Source organism: Dipodomys spectabilis, unplaced genomic scaffold, assembly GCF_019054845.1.
Source record: "Dipodomys spectabilis isolate Male_0828 unplaced genomic scaffold, ASM1905484v1 ptg000136l, whole genome shotgun sequence".
NCBI lineage: Eukaryota > Metazoa > Chordata > Mammalia > Rodentia > Heteromyidae > Dipodomys > Dipodomys spectabilis.
The window spans coordinates 6,611,606-6,632,975 of NW_024870813.1; the positions used below are offsets into that span (position 1 = coordinate 6,611,606).

Genomic DNA, 21,370 nt, shown 5'->3' on the forward strand with positions numbered 1-21,370 from the left:
CAGCCTGAGCTCCTGCTTACTATCAGGTGCTGGCAGCCTGTGTTGCCCAATTCCCAACCTAGGGTATATGGGTGGAATTTTGGTGGGGTTTGGGATTCTCTTGTCCTGAGCCTCCAGGTCTTTTGTTGTCACAGGCGTGCTTCCCGGGGAGTGTTTTTTCCTGGTTTTCTCCCCTCTGTTGAGGCGTATGCTCAGCTTTTTACTTCACTTGGGAGGAGTTGGTTGTGTTGTTCAGGCACCGGATCCCCGGGCCTGGTTCTGGCCCCAGCCTGGAGCACGCTCGTTAGGCCTGTGCTGATGTGTATACCACCTAGGTTATGCAGCCTGGAGGACACAGTTCAAATTTCTTCTACTGTTGGTAGTCTTGACCCAGGGGCGCTGTTCCTGGCTTGGGCATTTAAGCTCCCTTCCAGGGGCACTCTTGCTCTGGCCTGGCCAGCAGAGTGTGCTCCACTGGCTGGTGGAGCTCTCGAACAGTTCCCAGTTTTAGTGGGTCCTGTGGTCCGGGTGTTGGGGTACGGAGTCTAGGTCAGGGTCTGGGGATTCCCTCCAGCTCTGGTCTCCCTTGAGGGATACACTGTCCCCTGTGGGGTACTCACCCTGGAGCTGTTTGTTTCTGTGTGGTGTAGGTCGTCAGTTGTTGTTGCAATCCGAGTTCAGTTGGGGTGGTTGCGGGCTGGGTTGGGTGGCCCCCGCTGGGTCGTTGCGATCGCGATTGGGCGGGTGGTCTGCCGACAGGTCCCTTTGTCGTGCTGCTGGTGCCAGGCGGCTTTGGCGAGATGGAGCCTCTCGGCTCCTGTGGAGAGTGAGGGGTGGGGGTGGGATCCTCGTGGAGACTCCTGGCTGGTAGGTTTCTCTGTTCCTGGCGATCCGCTGTTCTGGAATCTGGTACCTGGTGATCTGCAAGTAGCCCCCTGTGTCTCTGGGGCTCCGGCAGCCCCCGCCGGGCCTTCTGGCCGGCGGCTTGGTGCACTGCCGCGCAGCCACTAAAGGTTGGGGGAGGGGTCTTCGCTCTTCTCTGTTCTGAAATTCTTCTTTTCCTCTCTATCTTTTTTTGTTATTTTCCACCTCTGGTTTTTCTCTGAGTGTTCGTCTTTTTGTTGTTGTCGGTCTCTTGGGGAGATTAAGCGTTGGAACTCGAACTCTCTTTTTGGTTGGAGAGAGCTGTGGCGTTTCCCTACTGCCCCGTCGCCATCTTGGTCCCCCCCTCTGGAGTCAGCCACTTTTTAAATCACGTCTGATCATTTTTATTTAAAATTCTCTCATCCTTATTTATTCATAGAGACCATTTCATTAAGTGAAAGTCTCTTCTTATTTCCAATGGCATATTGAGATAGTAAGTAAAATTCACCCACTGCTCTGTTTGGCTGTCAGCCTCTTGTCTCTTTCTTCATCAATGGTGTGGCAGATCCCGTTTCCTCGGGGAAGAGAAATCCAAGGTTTATTGCCTTTGCCAATAACAAAGATGTTGGAAAATTGGGTGGCAAAGCTGTTGCCATTGGCATCTTTCACATGAACCACATCGAAAGAACCTGGGAGTCTCTCTCTATTGGCGATCACACCAATTCTTCCCAAGTTAACACCTCTGCTCACTATACACAGGTTACCGGTGTCAAACTTGATGAAATCTGTTCTCCTGCCAGTCTCCAAATCAATTTGAATGGTGTGATTGACTTTGATGAGGGGATCTGAGTAGCGAATGGTTGGAGCATCATGAGTCACCAGATGAGGGATTCCTTTTGTGCCCACAGAGATCTTTCTCACTTTGCACAATTTGTACTTGGCCTCCTCTGGTGTTATGCATTGAACAACAAAGCGACCCTTGGTGTCATAGATCAGACGGAAATTCTCCCCTGTCTTATCGATGCTGATGACATCCTTAAAATCAGCAGGGTAGGTGATATCAGTTCTGACTTTGCCATCAATCTTAATGAAATGCTGCATGCAGATTTTCTTCACTCCATCTCCTGTCAAGGCATACTTTAGCCTGTTCCTTAGGAAAATAATGAGAGACAGACATTCTCTCAGCTTGTGGGGACTGGTGGATGGACAAGGAGCAAACACACCAGTCAGCTTATCCAACATCCAATGCTTAGGTGCCACTACCCACTTCAGATGCTTCTTGGGACCACTAGCCTGAAGGGAAGTTTTATATTGCAATATTGTGACATGGTTTCAGCTTACTAGGAATTTAGTGTAAATTCTCAAGGTTTCTCTTCAATAAAACATGTTAGAGACGTTCATGCCTGCGCTAGGAATGGAAAGAGAGGAGTCAGCCATTTTTAATGATCTTATACAATCATTTCCATTTTCAGAGTGTTTTCTGACTTCGACTTTATTGGTATTGTGATCTGGTCCACTATAATCTCAAAAAACAATATGGAGGAAAAGCAAAACAACAAAAGCCCTGTCTGCATTCAGAAGCCTGAAGCAGGAGAAGCAGGAGTTCAAGCTCAGACAGTGACATATATCAATTCTAAGTCCAGTATGAACTACAAAAGGGTCCTGGCTCAAAAAAACCTTTTTCAAAGAATTCCAGGAGCTTTTTGTTTTCCTAATCCATGCTACTAAATTATTGGTTGGTATAAGATACTTTCAAAGGCCAAGGATTGATCAGATGTTTATTTCCTTGGGCCTGTTAAATACATGTACCAAACTATGTAGTCCAACAATTAGAAAATCATGTGGATGAATTAGTGTAAAAACAACAATAACCACAAAAAGATTTATGGTGGGGCTGGGAAGGTGCCTCAGTGGTAGAGCGCTTGCCTTGCATGCTTGAGGCCCTGGGTTCGATTCCTCAGCATCCCACAAGCAAAAAGAAAAAAAGCCGGAATTGGTGCTGTGGCTCAAGTGGTAGAGTGCTAGCCTTGAACTGAAGAGCTGAAAAACTGAAGAGCTGAAGAGCTGACAGCACCCAGGCCCAGAGTTCAGGCCCCACAACCGGACCCAAAAAAAAAAGAAAAGAAAAGATTTATGGTACACCTAGACTGATTCCTCTGCTTTGTATTTCCATTTTCCTGCTCTAATTCAAGATTCTAGTGATTTAAAACAATAACAATAAAGACAGACCTCTTGTGTCCATATTATGAGGTTCATTTCACTTAGCATTATCTTATTTGGTCATTTGTAATAATATTGGTCATCTGATGATATTGCCCTAGATGTATACTTATTATTGCAAATAAGGGAAACCATGGGACCTAAAGTTTTTTAGGACTGGGTAGCTGCACGTAATATGATCTTTTCCAAGTCTTTCCATTTCTTAACAAATGAGACAGTGTCATTCTTTCTGAGGGAATCATAGAATTCCATTGTACAAATATACCACATTTTCTACTCAGTTCTGTTTTTTTGTTTTTTTTTTTTTTGAAACTCTTACATTCACATAAGGGATGACATTCCTTGTCAAACCTCCAGCTAGCTAACAAGACCACGCAGCAGAGCCACATACTCTCTGGCTACACGTTCTTTCCTTCACCCCATTGGCATCTCCTTTATACTCATTCCTCTTGTAGACATTACTGGCAAGGGTCAACTCAGCTCCCAACTGGCCAGATCTTATAATCAACTTTCTTCAGTCAGCAAACACTGGAGCCAATCTCTTCATTCTTGTTTTACTTTGCAAAAGTTGCTTTCACATACACCTTAGTAGGCTCTGCAGGGCAGTTGTGCCCACACACAAGGCAGTCTCTGAAAGCAAGCAAATTTGGTAACTAAGTCCTTTCCCATTATCCTGGACAAGGAAAGGTCAGGATGTATTCAAATGCTGCACAGAGTTTCTTCCATGCCATGCTTAGAACTGCCACTCAGCTGTGCCCCATCTTCTGTGAGAAATTGTCTGCCCCAGGCTAGGCAGTTTTCCCAGGCTCAGATGCTCCCTGCACCTCTGGTCCCATATACACCTGCTTAGATGCCACCCCCAAGACTTCCAGCATGAAAAGCCTTTTCCCAAAGACAAATTTGAGGGTGGTAATTTAAATGAGCATGTGGTTAGAAAGAAAATGGTCCATATTGCCACAGTTGACTTAAAGACTGGAATCTTGGGCTTCGTTCTGTTACCTAATGCTTCTATTTTTTTCCCTGAAGAATTTAGGGACATTTTCTCCATGCTGGTGATCCAGTAAAATGTTGAAGTTCCTATTCCCAATAGTTGGTTGATATTAAATGTTTCACTCAATTCAAAGTATGTTTTGACTTTTTCTAATTGCAAAATCATAGCATTTTGCTTTTCCATGACCCAAAGGAAACATGTTCCCTAAAGCTATTGAACATTCATTCCTATCACAATAAAAACCATATATTTGGGAAAAATGACAAACTAACGATTCAATAAAGCGGTTTTGACACCGTTTGGGGGAAAGACGAATTCAGGGCCTCAGGCTCTCACTTGGCTTTTTGGCTCACAGCTGCTGCTCTACTACTTAAGCCACACATCTCACCTACCTCTTTGTTGGTTCATTGTCTCCTCTCAGCCTCCTGAGTAGCTAGGATTAGAGGCAAGAGCTACCAGTATAGGAGCCCACTTGAGGAGATGAGTTAATGGCTTTTCCCATTCATAGTCTTTATGTTGGCTCCAGATAAATTTTACCTTTGCTTTTCTTTTCTCTCACAATATAGCATTTAATTTCCTCTACCCTAACAATGAAAAACAGCATAGCCAACATTTATTGAAGTTTTTACATCTGCCATTGCTAATCACTTTTCAAGCAAGCCTAAAAACCTCCAGTCATTTGTGATGACTACTAGGCCTGAATCTTGCACTAAACCTAATTCTTGCCTTCACTGGTCATCATTATTTCAATTTGAAGTTTTATTATTTTAAGGTTATGCAAACAGATTCCGTCTTCCCAGTGCCAAACCCCAGAGTCCCTCCTGGGTCATGCTGCTCTCTTCCTGCACTTAGTGCCCTGAAGCATATTACAATCCTTCAGTCCATAATCTCAAGTCTTAAAGACAAGATCAGCATTTGTGGGTCATCCCCAAAACTTGTTTTATGAATAGGTCCTCTGTAGGTCTAGGATCTAGTCTGACAGCTAACAAACTTTCTCCCTGTGTGTACGTGTGTTTGTGTTGTGTTGTTTTGATTTGTTTATGCCAGGAAGAGGAGCTTGAAACAGAGGTTTGTGCTTTGACTCCACTGGCACTCTTTCCTTTGGGCCACAAGTCCACTTTTATCTTGTTGGTTAATTCTAGCTATCAGTTAAAGTTTTGTCTGCCCAGAGAAGATCAAACTTAGATCATACAATCTCAGCCTCCTAAGCAGTTTATAGTCATAAACTAAAATTGTAGGCTTGTAGCACTGTTATGACTTTCTGTCTAAATATTTCCAGAAATATTGACATCTTAAATCAGGACCTACATGTACACCAAGAATCTCAATGAGTTGCAAAGATATTACAAGTGTGTGTGTGTGTGTGTGTGTGTGTGTGTGTGTGCATTACTACTGTGGATTATGTTCAGGGCATATCTGCTATCCCTTAGTTTTTGTTTTTTTGTTTTTGTTTTTGGGTCCAGTCGTGGTGCCTGAACTCTGGGCCTGGGCGCTGTCCCTCAGCTCTTCAGCTCAAGGCTAGCACTCTACCACTTGAGCCACAGTGCCACTTCCAGCTTTTTCTTTTTGCTTATGTGGTGCTGAGGAATCGAACCCAGGGCCTCAGGCATGCAAGGCAAGCGCTCTACCACTGAGCCACCTTCCCAGGCCCTATGCCTTAGTTTTTGTCACCCAAAGCTGGCTCTCTTCTATGTGGGCCACAACTCCACATTTGACTTTATGCTGGTGAATTAACAAGAATCTCATGGATTTTTCTGGCTAGAGAAGCTTCCAATTTTAATCTTCAGATCCCAGGTTCTTAGTAGGTAGGATTACAGGGATAGAGCAATGGTGATTATCTTACTGTGTGACTTCTCTGACTCTGCACACAGAATAGGGGTCATCTTGCCCTTCTAGAAATTTCTGTGCTAAGACAGAAGATCCCCATTCTCTCGGCATTTGTTAGCTGGGCAGGTGAGGCCTACTCTTCCACTGCCTGTGACACCTGACACCATGCCCAGCTTGTTTCCTACACTCTCCATTGTCCCAACTGTCTTAACTAAATGTGTATCTATAGATTCTCACCTCTAACACCAAAAAAAGACAATAGCTTTTTCACAATTCTGTATGTGTGTGTGTGGGGGGGGTGGGGGGGGTGGTGCAGGCCAGCACTGAGACTTAAACTCCTGGCCAGGGCAATGCCCCTTAGCTTCATTAGATCAAGATGATCACTCTACCCTTGCACGACAGCTTCACTTCTGCCTTTTGGGGGGTTAATTAGAGATAAGGGTCTCCTGGGCTTTCCAGCCTAGAAGGCTGATGATCATCATATCTCAGACTCCGGAGTATCTAGGATTACATGCCTGAGTCTCCAGTACTCATTTTTCTCAGAAATCTTATAGTATGCACCAAACACCCCTCCAAGACAAGCTCTTCACTGTCACTCCATAGACAGACACTGTCTGACATCACAGCTCTTGTCAACTGCAGCACAGCTGTGAACATTTTCTTCCCTAGATCAGGAGCTTCCTGCAGAAGACACTGCTCTCGGCATGTTGTGACCACCACTGAGAACTACACATGGTGTCTGGCTTATACCAGTAAGACTCAGAGCACCCCCTTCCTGGGGAAGGTAGGCAGCTGACCAGGAAACTCATCTGGCAGCTTGGCAGCCTAAAACAGAATCAAGAACTTTCTATTGTCTACATCTGTGTTGTCCCATACAGTACCCATGATCATGTCACAAGTAAACACTCAAAACAGCATTTGTGGTCCTGGAATTTGATCCTTTATTCAAATGTTGATACATTCATATACATACATGAACACTCCACTTGGGTATGTGAATTTGGATTTCCAGTCACATATATAATGAAATTACCACAACAGTTCAAAGACTGTGCAAATGGTACCACTGAGAATTCACATGGGCCAAATGAAATATATTTTCCAGGAATTCAAATCATTTGGCCTCTGGTCATCTGATGAAAACTTGGTGTTCAAATGCCGATGAGCCATTTTTTTGGGGGGGAGGGGTCCGGTTGTGGGGCCTGAACTCTTTGCCTGGGCACTATCCCTCAGCTCTTCAGCTCAAGGCTAGCACTCTACCACTTGAGCCACAGTGCCACTTCTGGCTTTTTTCTTTTTGCTTATGTGGTGCTGAGGAATCGAACCCAGGGCCTCGAGCATGCAAGGCAAGTGCTCTACCACTGAGCAACCTTCCCAGGCCAAGATGAGCCATTTTTATAAAGTAATATATTAGTATTGTAGTATGCATCATGGATTTCAAAGATTTTGTATGAAAAACTAACATCTCTATTTCATATAAGTCATCTGTTGAAAAAAATCAGACACATTCGAAGACATGAAATCACACATCATTTCGTATGTTAAAAAGAAGTCAAATGTCCAAAAGAAGTCATGCTAAAAGTCCTTCCTATGTAACTTCAGTCAAGGTTTATGAAGGCTTGAATGCTTCTTCAGGTGATGCTCTGCTAGTACCCACAGGAGAGCTTTGAAGTATCCAGGGAGGGATGGACACACACGGACACACGTCTGGGCTGAGCTTGTTCCTGTCTGATGTTAGAGTTGTTTGAGTTCTTGAGAGGCAGAGCCACTGTCTATCTGAAGCACATGTTGTTTCTCATTGGCCATTGCTACCTCTGTGCTTGTTGGTTTGGACTCCATATTCAAGCCCGGCTTTCTCAAAGTCAAATATAAAATTCATGGTTACCAGGCAGTGGTGACTCACATCTATAATCCCAGCTACTCAGGAGGCAGAGATCAGAGCAACACAGTTCTAAGCAAGCTCCGGAGTAGGGGGTAGGGGGTCTTCTAGAATCTTATCAACAATCACCAAAAACCCATCAGTAGCTCTAGTTGTAGAGCAAGAGCCTCAAACTCTACATCCATCAGCTGTAGCTCTAGTTGTAGAGCAAGAGCCTCAAACTCTACATCCAGAAAACACCAAAAAAAAAAAATAATAACAGGTCACATATCATCAAAGTGAAGCCCACTGTGCTGGGTCCCGGGAAGGCCTGTTTCCCAACACCCTGGCAGGCTGGATGAATGATGTGCGGCCTACAGCTGGCAGTTTCCCAGGTTCTTCTGCATGAGCTGCCTGTTTATATTCTGTAGGAGGCAGGGGTGGAGAACTGACTGTCCTGTGTATGCTGCAGGCGCCATCTGATAACAAAGGGCAAGTTGATGACCTTGACCCCACTGAACCTGCTGCCCTAAGTCCCAAGGATTCTGCTGCATCAAAATCTGATTCTGACATGGCTGTTGCTGTGGGTCATTCAGAGGCTGTGGCAGGTGCTGGAAATATTCCCAACCACTCTGCTGCTGTCCTTGCAATGGTGAGTAATAATCATCGGATGGCTGCTGCTGCTGCTGCCTGGCACCCTGTGCACTCTGAACAAAATGACAAAGGGAGGGTGGGCTGGGCTGGCTTTCTCCCAGCCCAGCACTGCCCCTCTGCTGATAGAGCTTTGACATGGAAGGCTGATCCCCAAAGGAGGATCCCCAGCTGGAGCAAGGGCCACTTCCGGTTTCGCCTTGATGTTTCAAAGTGCATCTTGGGCTCATTTTCCGATTCTCTACCACAGGGTCGCACTGGCCAGCATTCTCCTTTCCAGACAGCCTTGGCTTCTCCCTAGGACAATAGCTCTGTCTGCCCAGTGGAGATGAGGCCTGGGCATCATTGCTGTGTAAATCCAGATTTTCTTGGGAAGGTTGCTTATACAGCATTCGCTTGGTTAATCTCTTCGGTCTCTCTGCCTGTGGTAGTCTGGCTCTTTTATTTTGGAACCACTTCTAAAAAGATAAAAAAATATATATACATTGTTAATCATTGGTATTCAAGTAACATCCCGTAGTACAGCTGCATTGTGCCAGGAAATTCTTATAGTTTAGCATGATCTCAGCTCTATACTGACTTGGTTTATGGCCTGGAGAAGACATGAAAATTAAGGCAATCCTTGGTGAATTCATTAATTTACTGCAATGAATGCACAAGACGTTGGTATGGAGATTTATACTGTTCACCATTCCATACCCTCCACTCATCTCTAACTCACAAGAGCCACCTAGATATTCCAGGGAACCTGTTAGAATCCTCTGCAGGCAAACAGAACAGACTCCTTCCTAGCTGTTCCCCACACCTGATCCCACCTTCTTAAAATGTTACTCAAGCTCCCCCAACACAGTGCATTCATGGGTCAATAGACTCAAAAGTATAAATTGGTAATGCTGGGGTGTGAACTCAGGATACTTCCCCCTTGTTCAACTAGCACTCTACAACTTGAACTACAGAAAGCCCTCATTTTTGCAAGCTATATCAAGTCTGAGGGGTTTTCTCAAACTGATTCCCTCATATCTCTGTTTCCTATGTAGTGAGGAGTACAGGCATGAGCCACTGGCACCAGGAAATACTGATAGTTATACACACCAACTCCAATTGTAGAAGTGCTTTATTTTAAGCGTTTTTAAAAGCCAGGTGCTGAGGACTCAGGCCTATAGTCTGAGCTACTAATTCATTGCAAATTGATACTTATTCATAAAAACATTCTTATCAAAAGGTATCTCAAGGGCCAGGTTCATAGCTCAATTGGTAACCTACTTGTCTAGAGAGATGGAGGTCTTGGGTTCAGACACCAGGAATACACAAACACACACACATGCACACACATGAGTAAAGACAGTTCAATAATCATGATTATAAAATGTTGCCCAAACAAAACAGGATATGAAAGCCAGTGGTTGCAGCACAACCTGTGTGTACTTGACACAGACAAGCCAAGTCCTTTCTCCTGAACTTTCCATTTGTGCCTCTGACTTGTACAGACTCTGTCCTCGTAGAGCTGATTGGCACACCAGACTTCATGTGTCCCAGGTAAACCCCTAACTCTGCCACAAACCTCAACCACAAGCAAACCTCTGCGAGTTGAGGACAACTTTTTTTCCCTACACTCCCTACCAGATAGAGAGAGGTATTCCCACAAAGTATGAGAGTTCACTTACATCAAGTACAATGAGGAAACATCCCAACTGATTTGCCAGCCTCTCTCTGGATGTAAAATCAGGGTAAGGGTTCTGTTTAAATGATTGCTTAAGGATCTTCAAGTCATTCTTGGAAAATTTGTGTCGTTGTTTTCTACCACTTCTCGTGGGGTTGAGATCTTTTTCATCTGAAGATCCTGATGGAATACAAAAACAAATCATTAAAGATGAGTGTCATCTAGAGAGAGAAACTACTCATGAAAGTGATGTTTTTTCTCCCAAGAATCTAACTCCAGACTGCCCTAGATATAAAGGTGAACCACTGTTTTCAAAACACTGAAAGAGGAAAGGTCTGGAATTGTGGCTCAAGTGGCAGAGCAGGTTCCTGGCAAGCACAAGGCTCTGAGTTCCCAACCATATACTTCCCACACAGAATGAAAGCTGGACCTTTGTTTCACAATTCTTTGAGAGAACAAAATTACTGTTGGGGTAAAGACCCAGCTTTAAATTGATGAAGATGAAATAAGGTCTACTTTTGCAATCTCCAGTGTGGAAAAAAGTATTTCCTTTGTCTAATAATAATTTATACACTCTAAAAGAGGATACCAGCTGGGCACCAGTGGCTCACACTTGTAATTCTAGCTACTCAGGAAGCTGAGACCTAAGAATTGCAATACAAGCCTACCAAGGCAAGAAAGATACTGTGAATATTAACTGCCATTAAGGAACAAAAGGACAGAAAGGTGTGGCTCAAATAGAAGAACACTAGCCAGTGTCTGGAAAGCTAAGGGACCATGCCCAGACTCTGAGTCGGTTTTTTGTTTGTTCCTTTTTGTTTTTTGGGTTCAGATATGGGGCCTGAACTCTGGGCCTGGGCGCTGGCCCTCAGCTCTTCAGCTCAAGGCTAGTGCTCTACCACTTGAGCCACAGCACCACCTCTGGCTTTTTGCTTATGTGGTGCTGGGGAATTGAACCCAGGGCCTCATGCATGCAAGCCAAGCACTCTACCACTGAGCCACCTTCCCAGCCCATGAGTAGGTTTGATATCAAGTTTCCACTTCCTTTTCTTTCTTTTCTTCTTTCTTCCTTTCTTTCTTCCTTCCTTTCTTCCTTTCTTCCTTCCTTCCTTTCTTTCTTTCTTATTTTGTCCAAGACCTGGACCGGAACTTGGTACCTATTGCTTTACACTGATTGGCTAGCACTCTACCACCTGAGTCTTGCCTAAGTCCATCAAGTTTTCCCTTCCTTTCCTTGGTCCCGCTTAAAGCCCTTGCTACTGCTTAAAACCCTCGTGCTGAAGTGCAATAGTCCATCTACCCACTGTGTAATCATGTCCTTGATTCTAGAAGGACCAAATAACAGATCTTTTTCATGAATTATTACTATGTATATCTGCTCTGACTTGTGAAAGAACTGACCCAACATAATCTGTTTTGAACTCAAAATGAAGGAAGGGAAAGAGCCTGAAAATATTATAAACCCAATAAACAAGGGAGAAAAGATATACAGCAAACAATAGGTCACATTCATCAAAACTCGAGATCATGTGGCCATAAAATTAGACCATTTAAAACACCCATCATGCGTGGGTGGTGTGGTTCAAGAGGTAGATTACTAGACTTGCTTTGGGGTCAACCTCAATGTACCCCCCCCACTCCCCGCAAAACCACCTCTACAACAGAGTCTAAAAGTAACAGCTAATTGTTGCTACAAAAGTTGATCCAAAGGTTTGTGCTTATGCCTGTAATCCGAACTTCTCAGGAGGCTGAAATCTGAGCATTGCAATTTAAAGCCAGTCCATAGAGGCAAGTTCCTGAGACTCTTATCTCCACCAAACTACCCAAAAAGCTGGAAGTAGAACTGTGACCCACATGGTAGAATGATAACCTTGAGTAAGCAAGAAGCTGAAGAACAGCATCCAGGCTCTGAGTTCAAACCCAAAGAACAGCGAAATAAGTAAATCAAAAAGAATAATGAACCTGGCCACAAAGGGCACTGAAAGCTATTTCCTAGGCCCTCCTGAGACATAGGAGACATAACAAACCACCAGTGAAGAAAACCTGGACAGTCGGTGAGTGTCACGTTCTATACTCTCAAATGCACCTCTAACTTATCTTACACAGTGGAGATTTGGAGGTGGTGAATTAGCTCTGCCTTGCCCTGGAGCTGAACACAAAGCCCTCTCTCCTGCCTCAACTCAGGCTCATGTACACAGAGAAATCAGGGGCAGATGTTGCACACTGCCTTCCAAAGGCCATGTCAAAGGCTCTTCCATCTCCTAGGTTCCCACTTAGAGAAATCTGGAGTTCACCTTGTAGACCTTTTCATAAAGTTTTACTCTGTGCCCTGTTTGGTTTCTGTGTTTTCTACAGTACTGGGGACCAAATATTGAGCCTTGTGTGCCAAGCAAGACTCTGGCACCAAGCCACATCTCCATTCCATCCTACTAATCTTCCAACACACAAGAAAGCAGAGAGTACAAGGTCTGATGAATCTTCCAGCCAACCTCAATGCACAGCAAAACCAAGAACATAATGGTTCAAGCTCACTCCCTCCCCACCCCCCTCCACACACATACACTCTAATTCTCTCCACATCCTTCCTCATTATTTTGAAAGATTCTCAGCAGAATTGTTTGAGCTGCAAATTCTGCTCTATATTCTTCTTATTTGATGGAACCACAGATGCATTTTTAAATACCCAAGCCTATGAGAAAATGCTCCTGTACCCCAGTTTTGTCCAACAGCCATACACAGTGACATTGATGGCCTGAGCTATATCCCCCTCCCTCAATCCAACACATTTGGACTTTAAAAGATTAAAAACTCCAACCCTCCAATAATCCTAAATATGGAAGTGACAAGTCTGGTCGCAAAGCAAACACACATCAGTTCAGCATGAGAGGAACTCACTTTGGGGAGTCATGTTAAATCTGCACTCCAGGAGCTCTCAGAGTTGGATAGAGTAGATGTCCGGGGTCTTTCCAAGCTTGGAAGAGAAGAGAACTCGCAGCGGGTCCCGGCCTTTCCAAGATTTGAAGAGAACTCGAATCCCTATCCAGTGATTATTTAGGACACTGAATGAAACCCACCCTAGACCCACCCTAGAGAGCTTCAAGCCCTAACTCTCTCTGAGCCCAACCCCACCCTTGGTTGATCTGCTGGCTTCACTTAAACAGACCTTAATAATAATTTTAAAAAAACCCGTTTACAAATCCTATCTTCCATGGGGCACACACTGATACTGTCCTTATTCTCCAGAGTCTTCTCATCCTGTCAGTATTGCTGTTAACCCAGAAATTGTGAACACTGCACTTGAACTCCTGCTTGTTGCTGTGAGATTGGAAGCCTTGGCTGTTTCATGGGTGATTCTGAATACTTGAAAAACATAATGACACACTTAAAAACAACTGAGATCCAAGAGAGGAGGCCCAGAAGGGCATGGAATAAAGACAATGCCAGACAATCTATTATTCACGTGACATCATTTGTCTAATTCACCTTTCATACAGTCCTAGTTAGCGCTTGTCCAGGCCTAGGATTCCAGCTCCCTGGGAGACTGAGGAAGGTCAATTAAGAGTTCAAGGCCAGCTTAGTCAAAGAAAGATAGCCTGTCTCAAAAACCAAGAAAAGCAAGCAGTCTTGTAAAATATGTAATGCCTCCATTGTAACTGTAGGCCCTAGAGTTTTTTTTTTCACAATTATGGGACTCTATCCTTTCCCAAACAAGGAGGGAGACTTAGCTAATACTTGCAAGTTATTTTTTAGGCGTGTGTCTGTGTGCCAGGGCATGTGCACACCTATACTAGGGCTGGATCTCGTGCAAGAAGCACTGTTCTTTAGCTGTTTTCCTCAAGGTTGGCAATTTACAAGTGGAACCTCAGGTCCGTTATTGGCCTTTTTTGGTTAATTGGTGATAAGAGTCTCCTGGATTTTCCTGGCTCAGCTGGCTTCAATCCACTATCCTCAGTTCTCAGCCTACTGAGAAGCTAGAATTGAGGGCATGAGCCACTAGCCACAACAACCCCCACTTTCCTTTTATGCTACTGCATCCACTCCCACCTGTCAGCAGTGACCCTCAGCCAACTGCAAAGTTACCACCAGGGACCTTCATGGGAAATAAGTGGTATAAGGGAGAATTAATGAACAATGTCCCTTCCCTGGTATGGTTAATGAGGAAACAGGGGAGTAGGCTGGCCAGGAGAGCATGAGGAGAAAACCCCATCCGAATGGCTGCAAAGTCAAGGAGAAAAAGGAAACTTAACAAAATAAAAAGGATACAAGGAAGTCTACAAAGAGCTTTGTACCTTCTACTTCAGCTCTTAGATCATGGCCACGGTCACCCAGGAGCAGAAAGGTGTAGCCGCAGGCAATTGATAGCACAAGAATGTTCCTGACTGCCTTGGCTCTAGGTTCCTATAATCTCAGCACTTCGGAGACCCGAGTGGGAGGATTAAGCTTTGAAGATCAGCCTGAACTGGTTTGAGAATTTCCTAATCAATATGAGACCGCCTCGGGGGGCACAGGCAGGGTGGCAGAAGGGAGGGAGAAAAGAGAGGGGAAGGGATGGAATGGGAGAGGAAAAGGCGTGAAAAAATGTAGAGATGAAGGGAAGTCTGGACAAAAGCAAGAAGAAAGAGTGGAGAGAGGGGAGGGAAAGAAATAGAATATTACTTGAGCTATCTAATAACATAGTTCATTTTTGTATCTAGTGTTAGGAGTCAGCCATTTTTTAAATCACGTCAGATCATTTTTATTTAAAATTCTCTCATCCTTATTTATTCATAGAGACCATTTCATTAAGTGAAAGTCTCTTCTTATTTCCAATAGCACATAGAGATAGTAAGTGAAATTCACCCATTGCTCTGTTTGGCTGTCAGCCTCTTGTCTCTTTCTTCATCAATGGTGAGGCAGATCCCCTTTCCTCGGGGAAGAGAAATCCAAGGTTTATTGCCTTTGCCAATAACAAAGATGTTGGAAAATTGGGTGGCAAAGCTGTTGCCATTGGCATCTTTCACATGAACCACATCGAAAGAACCTGGGAGTCTCTCTCTATTGGTGATCACACCAATTCTTCCCAAGTTAACACCTCTGGTCACCATACACAGGTTACCGGTGTCAAACTTGATGAAATCTGTTCTCCTGCCAGTCTCCAAATCAATTTGAATGGTGTGATTGACTTTGATGAGGGGATCTGAGTAGCGAATGGTTGGAGCATCATGAGTCAACAGATGAGGGATTCCTTTTGTGCCCACAGAGATCTTTCTCACTTTGCACAACTTGTACTTGGCCTCCTCTGGTCTTATGCAGTGAACAGCAAAGCGACCCTTGGTGTCATAGATCAGACGGAAATTCTCCCCTGTCTTATCGTTGCTGATGACATCCTTAAAATCAGCAGGGTAGGTGATATCAGTTCTGACTTTGCCATCAATCTTAATGAAATGCTGCATGCAGATTTTCTTCACTCCATCTCCTGTCAAGGCATACTTTAGCCTGTTCCTTAGGAAAATAATGAGAGACAGACATTCTCTCAGCTTGTGGGGACTGGTGGATGGACAAGTAGCAAACACACCAGTCAGCTTATCCAACATCCAATGCTTAGGCGCGACACCCACTTCAGATGCTTCTTGGGACCACCAGCCTGAAGGGAAGTTTTATATTGCAATATTGTGACATGGTTTCAGCTTACTAGGAATTTAGTGTAAATTCTCAAGGTTTTTCTTCAATAAAACATGTTAGAGACGTTCATGCCTGGGCTAGGAACGGAAAGAGAGGAGTCAGCCATTTTTAATGATCTTATACAATCATTTCCATTTTCAGAGTGTTTTCTGACTTCTAACATTATTGGTATTGTGATCTGGTCCACTATAATCTCAAAAAACAATGTGGAGGAAAAGCAAAACAACAAAAGCCCTGTCTGCATTCAGAAGCCTGAAGCAGGAGAAGCAGGAGTTCAAGCTCAGACAGTGACACATATCAATTCTAAGTCCAGTATGAACTACAAAAGGGTCCTGGCTCAAAAAAACGTTTTTCAAAGAATTCCAGGAGCTTTTTTGTTTTCCTAATCCATGCTACTAAATTATTGGTTGGTATAAGATACTTTCAAAGGCCAAGGATTAATCAGATGTTTATTTCCTTGGGCCTGTTAAATACATGTACCAAACTATGTAGTCCAACAATTAGAAAATCATGTGGATCTGGGGCTGGGAAGGTGGCTCAGTGGTAGAGCACTTGCCTTGCATGCTCAAGGCCCTGGGTTCGATTCCTCAGCACCACATAAGCAAAAAGATAAAAGCCGGAAGTGGCGCTGTGGCTCAAGTGGTAGAGCATTAGCCTTGAGCTGAAATACTGAGGGACAGTGCCCACGCCCACAATTCAGGCTCCACGACCGGACCTAAAAAATAAATAAATAAATAAATAAATAAGAAAATTATGTGGATGAATTAGTGTAAAAACAACAATAACCACAAAAAGATTTATGGTGGGGCTGGGAAGGTGGCTCAGTGGTAGAGTGCTTGCCTTGCATGCTTGAGGCCCTGGGTTCGATTCCTCAGCATCCCACAAGCAAAAAGAAAAAAAGCCGGAAGTGGTGCTGTGGCTCAAGTGGTAGAGTGCTAGCCTTGAGCTGAAGAGCTGAAGAGCTGACAGCGCCCAGGCCCAGAGTTCAGGCACCACCACCGGACCCAAAAAAAAAAAAAAAAAAAAGATTTATGGTACACCTAGACTGATTCCCCTGCTTTGTATTTCCATTTTCCTGCTCTAATTCAAGATTCTAGTGATTTAAAACAATAACAATAAAGACAGACCTCTTGTGTCCATATCTTGGGGTTCATTTCACGTAGCATTATCTTATGTGGTCATTTGTACGTGGTTTTTGAGCTTTTCAGCACATCTGATAATATCGTCCTAGATATACACTAATTATTGCAAATAAGGGAAACTATGGGACCTAAAGTTTTTTAGGAACTTAGTAGCTTCACTTAATATGATCTTTTCCAAGTCTTTCCATTTCTTTTTTTTTTTTTTGTCGGTCGTGGGGCTTGAACTCTGGACCTGGGCACTGTCCCTCAGCTCCTCAGCTCAAGGCGAGCGCTCTACCGCTTGAGTTACAGCGCCACTTCCGGTTTTCTGGTGGTTTACTGGAGATAAGAGTCTCACGGTCTCTCCTGCCCGGGCTGGCTTTGAACCGCGATCCTCAGATCTCAGCCTCCTGAGTACCTAGGATTACAGGCGTGAGCCACCAGGGCCTGGCAAGTCTTTCCATTTCTTAACAAATGGGACAGTGTCATTCTTTCTAAGGGAAGCATAGAATTCCATTGTACATATATACCACATTTTCTACTCAGTTCTGTTTATTTTGTTTTTGAGACTCTTACATTCACACAAGGGATGACATTCCTTGTCAAACCTCCAGCTAGCTAACAAGACCACGCAGCAGAGCCACATACTCCCTGGCTACACGTTCTTTCCTTCAGCCCATTGGCATCTCCTTTATACTCATTCCTCTTGTAGACATTACTGGCAAGGGTCAACTCAGCTCCCAACTGGCCAGATCTTATAATCAACTTTCCTCAGTTAACAAAAACTGGAGCCAATCTCTTCATTCTTGTTTTACTTTGCAAAAGTAGCTTTCACATACACCTTAGTAGGCTCTGCAGGGCAGTTGTGCCCACACACAAGGCAGTCTCTGAAAGCAAGCAAGTTTGGTAACTAAGTCCTTTCCCATGATCCTGGACAAGGAAAGGTCAGGATGTATTCAAATGCTGCACAGAGTTTCTTCCATGCCATGCTTAGAACTGCCACTCAGCCATGCCCCATCTTCTGTGAGAAATTGTCTGCCCCAGGCTAGGCAGTTTTCCCAGCTCAGATGCTCTATGCACCTCTGGTCCCATATACACCTGCTTAGATGCCACCCCCAAGACTTCCAGCACGAAAAGCCTTTCACCAAAGACAAATTTGAGGTTGGTAATTTAAATGAGCATGTGGTTAGAAAGAGAATGGTACTTATTGCCATAGTTGACTTAAAGGCTGGAATCTTGGGCTTCTTTCTGTTGCCTAGTGCTTCTATTTTTTTCCCTGGAGAATTTAGGGACATTTTCTCCATGCTGGTGATCCAGTAAAATGTTGAAGTTCCTATTCCCAATAGTTGGTTGATATTAAATGTTTCACTCAATTCAAAGTATGTTTTGACTTTTTCTAATTGCAAAAACCTAGCATTTTGTTTTCTATGACCCAAAGGAAACATGTTCCCTAAAGCTATTGAACATCCATTCCTATCACAATAAAAAACCATATATTTGGGGAAAATGACAAACTAACGATTCAATAAAGTGGTTTTGACACCATTTTTGGGGAAACACGAATTCAGGGCCTCAGGCTCTCACTTGGCTTTTTGGCTCACAGCTGCTGCTCTACTACTTAAGCCACACATCTCACCTACCTCTTTGTTGGTTCATTGTCTCTTCTCAGCCTCCTGAGTAGCTAGGATTAGAGGAAAGAGCTACCAGTATGGGAGCCCACTTGAGGAGATGAGTTTATGGCTTTTCCCATTCATAGTCTTTATGTTTGCTCCAGATAAATTTTACCTTTGCTTCTCTTTTCTCTCACAATATAGCATTTAATTTCCTCTACCCTAACAATGAAAAACAGCATAGCCAACATTTATTGAAGTTTTTACATGTGCCATTGCTAATCACTTTTCAAGCAAGCCTAAAAACCTCCAGTCATTTGTGATTACTACTAGGTCTGAATCTTGCACTAAACCTAATTCTTGCCTTCACTGGTCATCATTATTTCAATTTGAAGTTTTATTATTTTAAGGTTATGCAAACAGATTCCATCTTCCCACTGCCAAACCCCAGAGTCCCTCCTGGGTCATACTGCTCTCTTCCTGCACTTAGTGCCCTCAAGCATATTACAATCCTTCAGTCCATAATCTCAAGTCTTAAAGACAAGACGAGCATTTGTGGGTCATCCCCAAAACTTGTTTTATGAATAGGTCCTCTGTAGGTCCAGTATCTAGTCTGACAGCTAACAAACTTTCTCCCTGTGTGTACGTGTGTGTGTGTTGTGTTGTTTTGCTTTGTTTATGCCAGGAAGAGGAGCTTGAAAACAGAGGTTTGTGCTTTGACTCCACTGGCACTCTTTCCCTTGGGCCACAAGTCCACTTCTAGATTTTTGGTTAATTCTAGCTATCAGTTAAAGTTTTGTCTGCCCAGAGAAGATCAAACTTAGATCATATAATCTCAGCCTCCTAAGCAGTTTAGTCATAAACTAAAATTGTAGGCTTGTAGCACTGTTATGACTTTCTGTCTAAATATTTCCAGAAATATTGACATCTTAAATCAGGACCTACATGTACACCAAGAATCTCAATGAGTTGCAAAGATATTACAAGTGTGTGTGTGTGTGTGTGTGTGTGTGTGTGTGTGTGTGTGTGTGTGTGTGTGCATTACTACTGTGGATTATGTTCAGGGCATATCTGCTATCCTAGTTTTTGTTTTTTTGTTTTTGTTTTTGGGTCCAGTCGTGGTGCCTGAACTCTGGGCCTGGGCGCTGTCCCTCAGCTCTTCAGCTCAAGGCTAGCACTCTCCCACTTGAGCCACAGTGCCACTTCCGGCTTTTTCTTTTTGCTTATGTGGTGCTGAGGAATCGAACCCAGGGCCTCAGGCATGCAAGGCAAGCGCTCTACCACTGAGCCACCTTCCCAGGCCCTATGCCTTAGTTTTTGTCACCCAAAGCTGGCTCTCTTCTATGTGGGCCACAACTCCACATTTGACTTTATGCTGGTGAATTAACAAGAATCTCATGGATTTTTCTGGCTAGAGAAGCTTCCAATTTTAATCTTCAGATCCCAGGTTCTTAGTAGGTAGGATTACAGGGATAGAGCAATGGTGATTATTTTACTGTGTGACTTCTCTGACTCTGCACACAGAATAGGGGTCATCTTGCCCTTCTAGAAATTTCTGTGCTAAGACAGAAGATCCCCATTCTCTCGGCATTTGTTAGCTGGGCAGGTGAGGCCTACTCTTCCACTGCCTGTGACACCTGACACCATGCCCAGCTTGTTTCCTACACTCTCCATTGCCCCAACTGTCTTATCTAAATGTATAACTATAGATTTTCACTTCTATCATCAAAAAAAGACAATTGCTTCTTCACAATTCTGTGCATGTGTGTGTGTGTGTGCGTGCGTGTGTGTGTGTGTGTGTGTGTGTGTGTGTGTGTGTGCACGCGCTGCGTGCAGGCCAGCACTGAGACTTAAACTCCTGGCCAGGGCAATGCCCCTTAGCTTCATTAGATCAAGGTGATCACTCTACCACTTGCACGACAGCTTCACTTCTGCCTTTTGGGGGGTTAATTAGAGATAAGGGTCTCCTGGACTGACAGCCTAGAAGGCTGATGATCATCATATCTCAGACTCCGGAGTATCTAGGATTACATGCCTAAGTCTCCAGTACCCATTTTTCTCAGAAATCTTATAGTATGCACCAAACACCCCTCCAAGACAAGCTCTTCACTGTCACTCCATAGACAGACACTGTCTGACATCACAGCCCTTGTCACCTGCAGCACAGCTGTGAACATTTTCTTCCCTAGATCAGGAGCTTCCTGCAGAAGACACTGCTCTCGGCATGTTGTGACCACCACTGAGAACTACACATGGTGTCTGGCTTATACCAGTAAGACTCAGAGCACCCCCTTCCTGGGGAAGGTAGGCAGCTGACCAGGAAACTCATCTGGCAGCTTGGCCTGCCTAAAACAGAATCAAGAACTTTCTATTGTCTACGTCTGTGTTGTCCCATACAGTACCCATGATCATGTCACAAGTAAACACTCAAAACAGCATTTGTGGTCCTGGAATTTGATCCTTTATTCAAATGTTGGTACATTCATATACATACATGAACACTCCACTTGGGTATGTGAATTTGGATTTCCAGTCACATAGTTAATGAAATTACCACAACAGTTCAAAGACTGTGCAAATGGTACCACTGAGAATTCACATGGGCCAAATGAAATATATTTTCCAGGAATTCAAATTATTTGGCCTGTGGTCATCTGATGAAAACTTGGTGTTCAAATGCAGATGAGCCATTTTTTTGTGGGGGGGGCGTCCAGTCCTGGGGCCTGAACTCTGGGTCTGGGCACTATCCCTCAGCTCATCAGCTCAAGGCTAGCGCTCTACCACTTGAGCCACAGTGCCACTTCCGGCTTTTTTTCTTTTTGCTTATGTGGTGCTGAGGAATCGAACCCAGGGCCTCGAGCATGCAAGGCAAGCGTTCTACCACTGAGCTATCTTCCTAGCCCAAGATGAGCCATTTTTATAAAGTAA

At 44.0% G+C, this 21,370-nt stretch overlaps 2 protein-coding genes across 2 annotated transcripts; both read right to left on the reverse strand.

Moving 5' to 3' along the window:
- Positions 1 to 1,347: 1,347 nt before the first annotated feature.
- LOC122116591 (40S ribosomal protein S4-like) lies at positions 1,348 to 2,129 on the reverse strand. The gene has a single exon (XM_042690350.1). The coding sequence runs from the start codon at positions 2,083 to 2,085 to the stop codon at positions 1,348 to 1,350; it is 738 nt and encodes a 245-aa protein (XP_042546284.1). The 5' UTR covers positions 2,086 to 2,129.
- Positions 2,130 to 14,885: 12,756 nt separating this feature from the next.
- Positions 14,886 to 15,638, reverse strand: LOC122116592 (40S ribosomal protein S4, X isoform-like). Its single transcript, XM_042690351.1, has one exon. The coding sequence runs from the start codon at positions 15,621 to 15,623 to the stop codon at positions 14,886 to 14,888; it is 738 nt and encodes a 245-aa protein (XP_042546285.1). The 5' UTR covers positions 15,624 to 15,638.
- Positions 15,639 to 21,370: the final 5,732 nt, after the last annotated feature.

Bases quoted from the DNA above. Each gene is read 5' to 3' on its own strand.
- LOC122116592 (XM_042690351.1), bottom strand. From the start codon at position 15,623: ATGTTGGATAAGCTGACTGGTGTGTTTGCTACTTGTCCATCCACCAGT.
- LOC122116591 (XM_042690350.1), bottom strand. From the start codon at position 2,085: ATGTTGGATAAGCTGACTGGTGTGTTTGCTCCTTGTCCATCCACCAGT.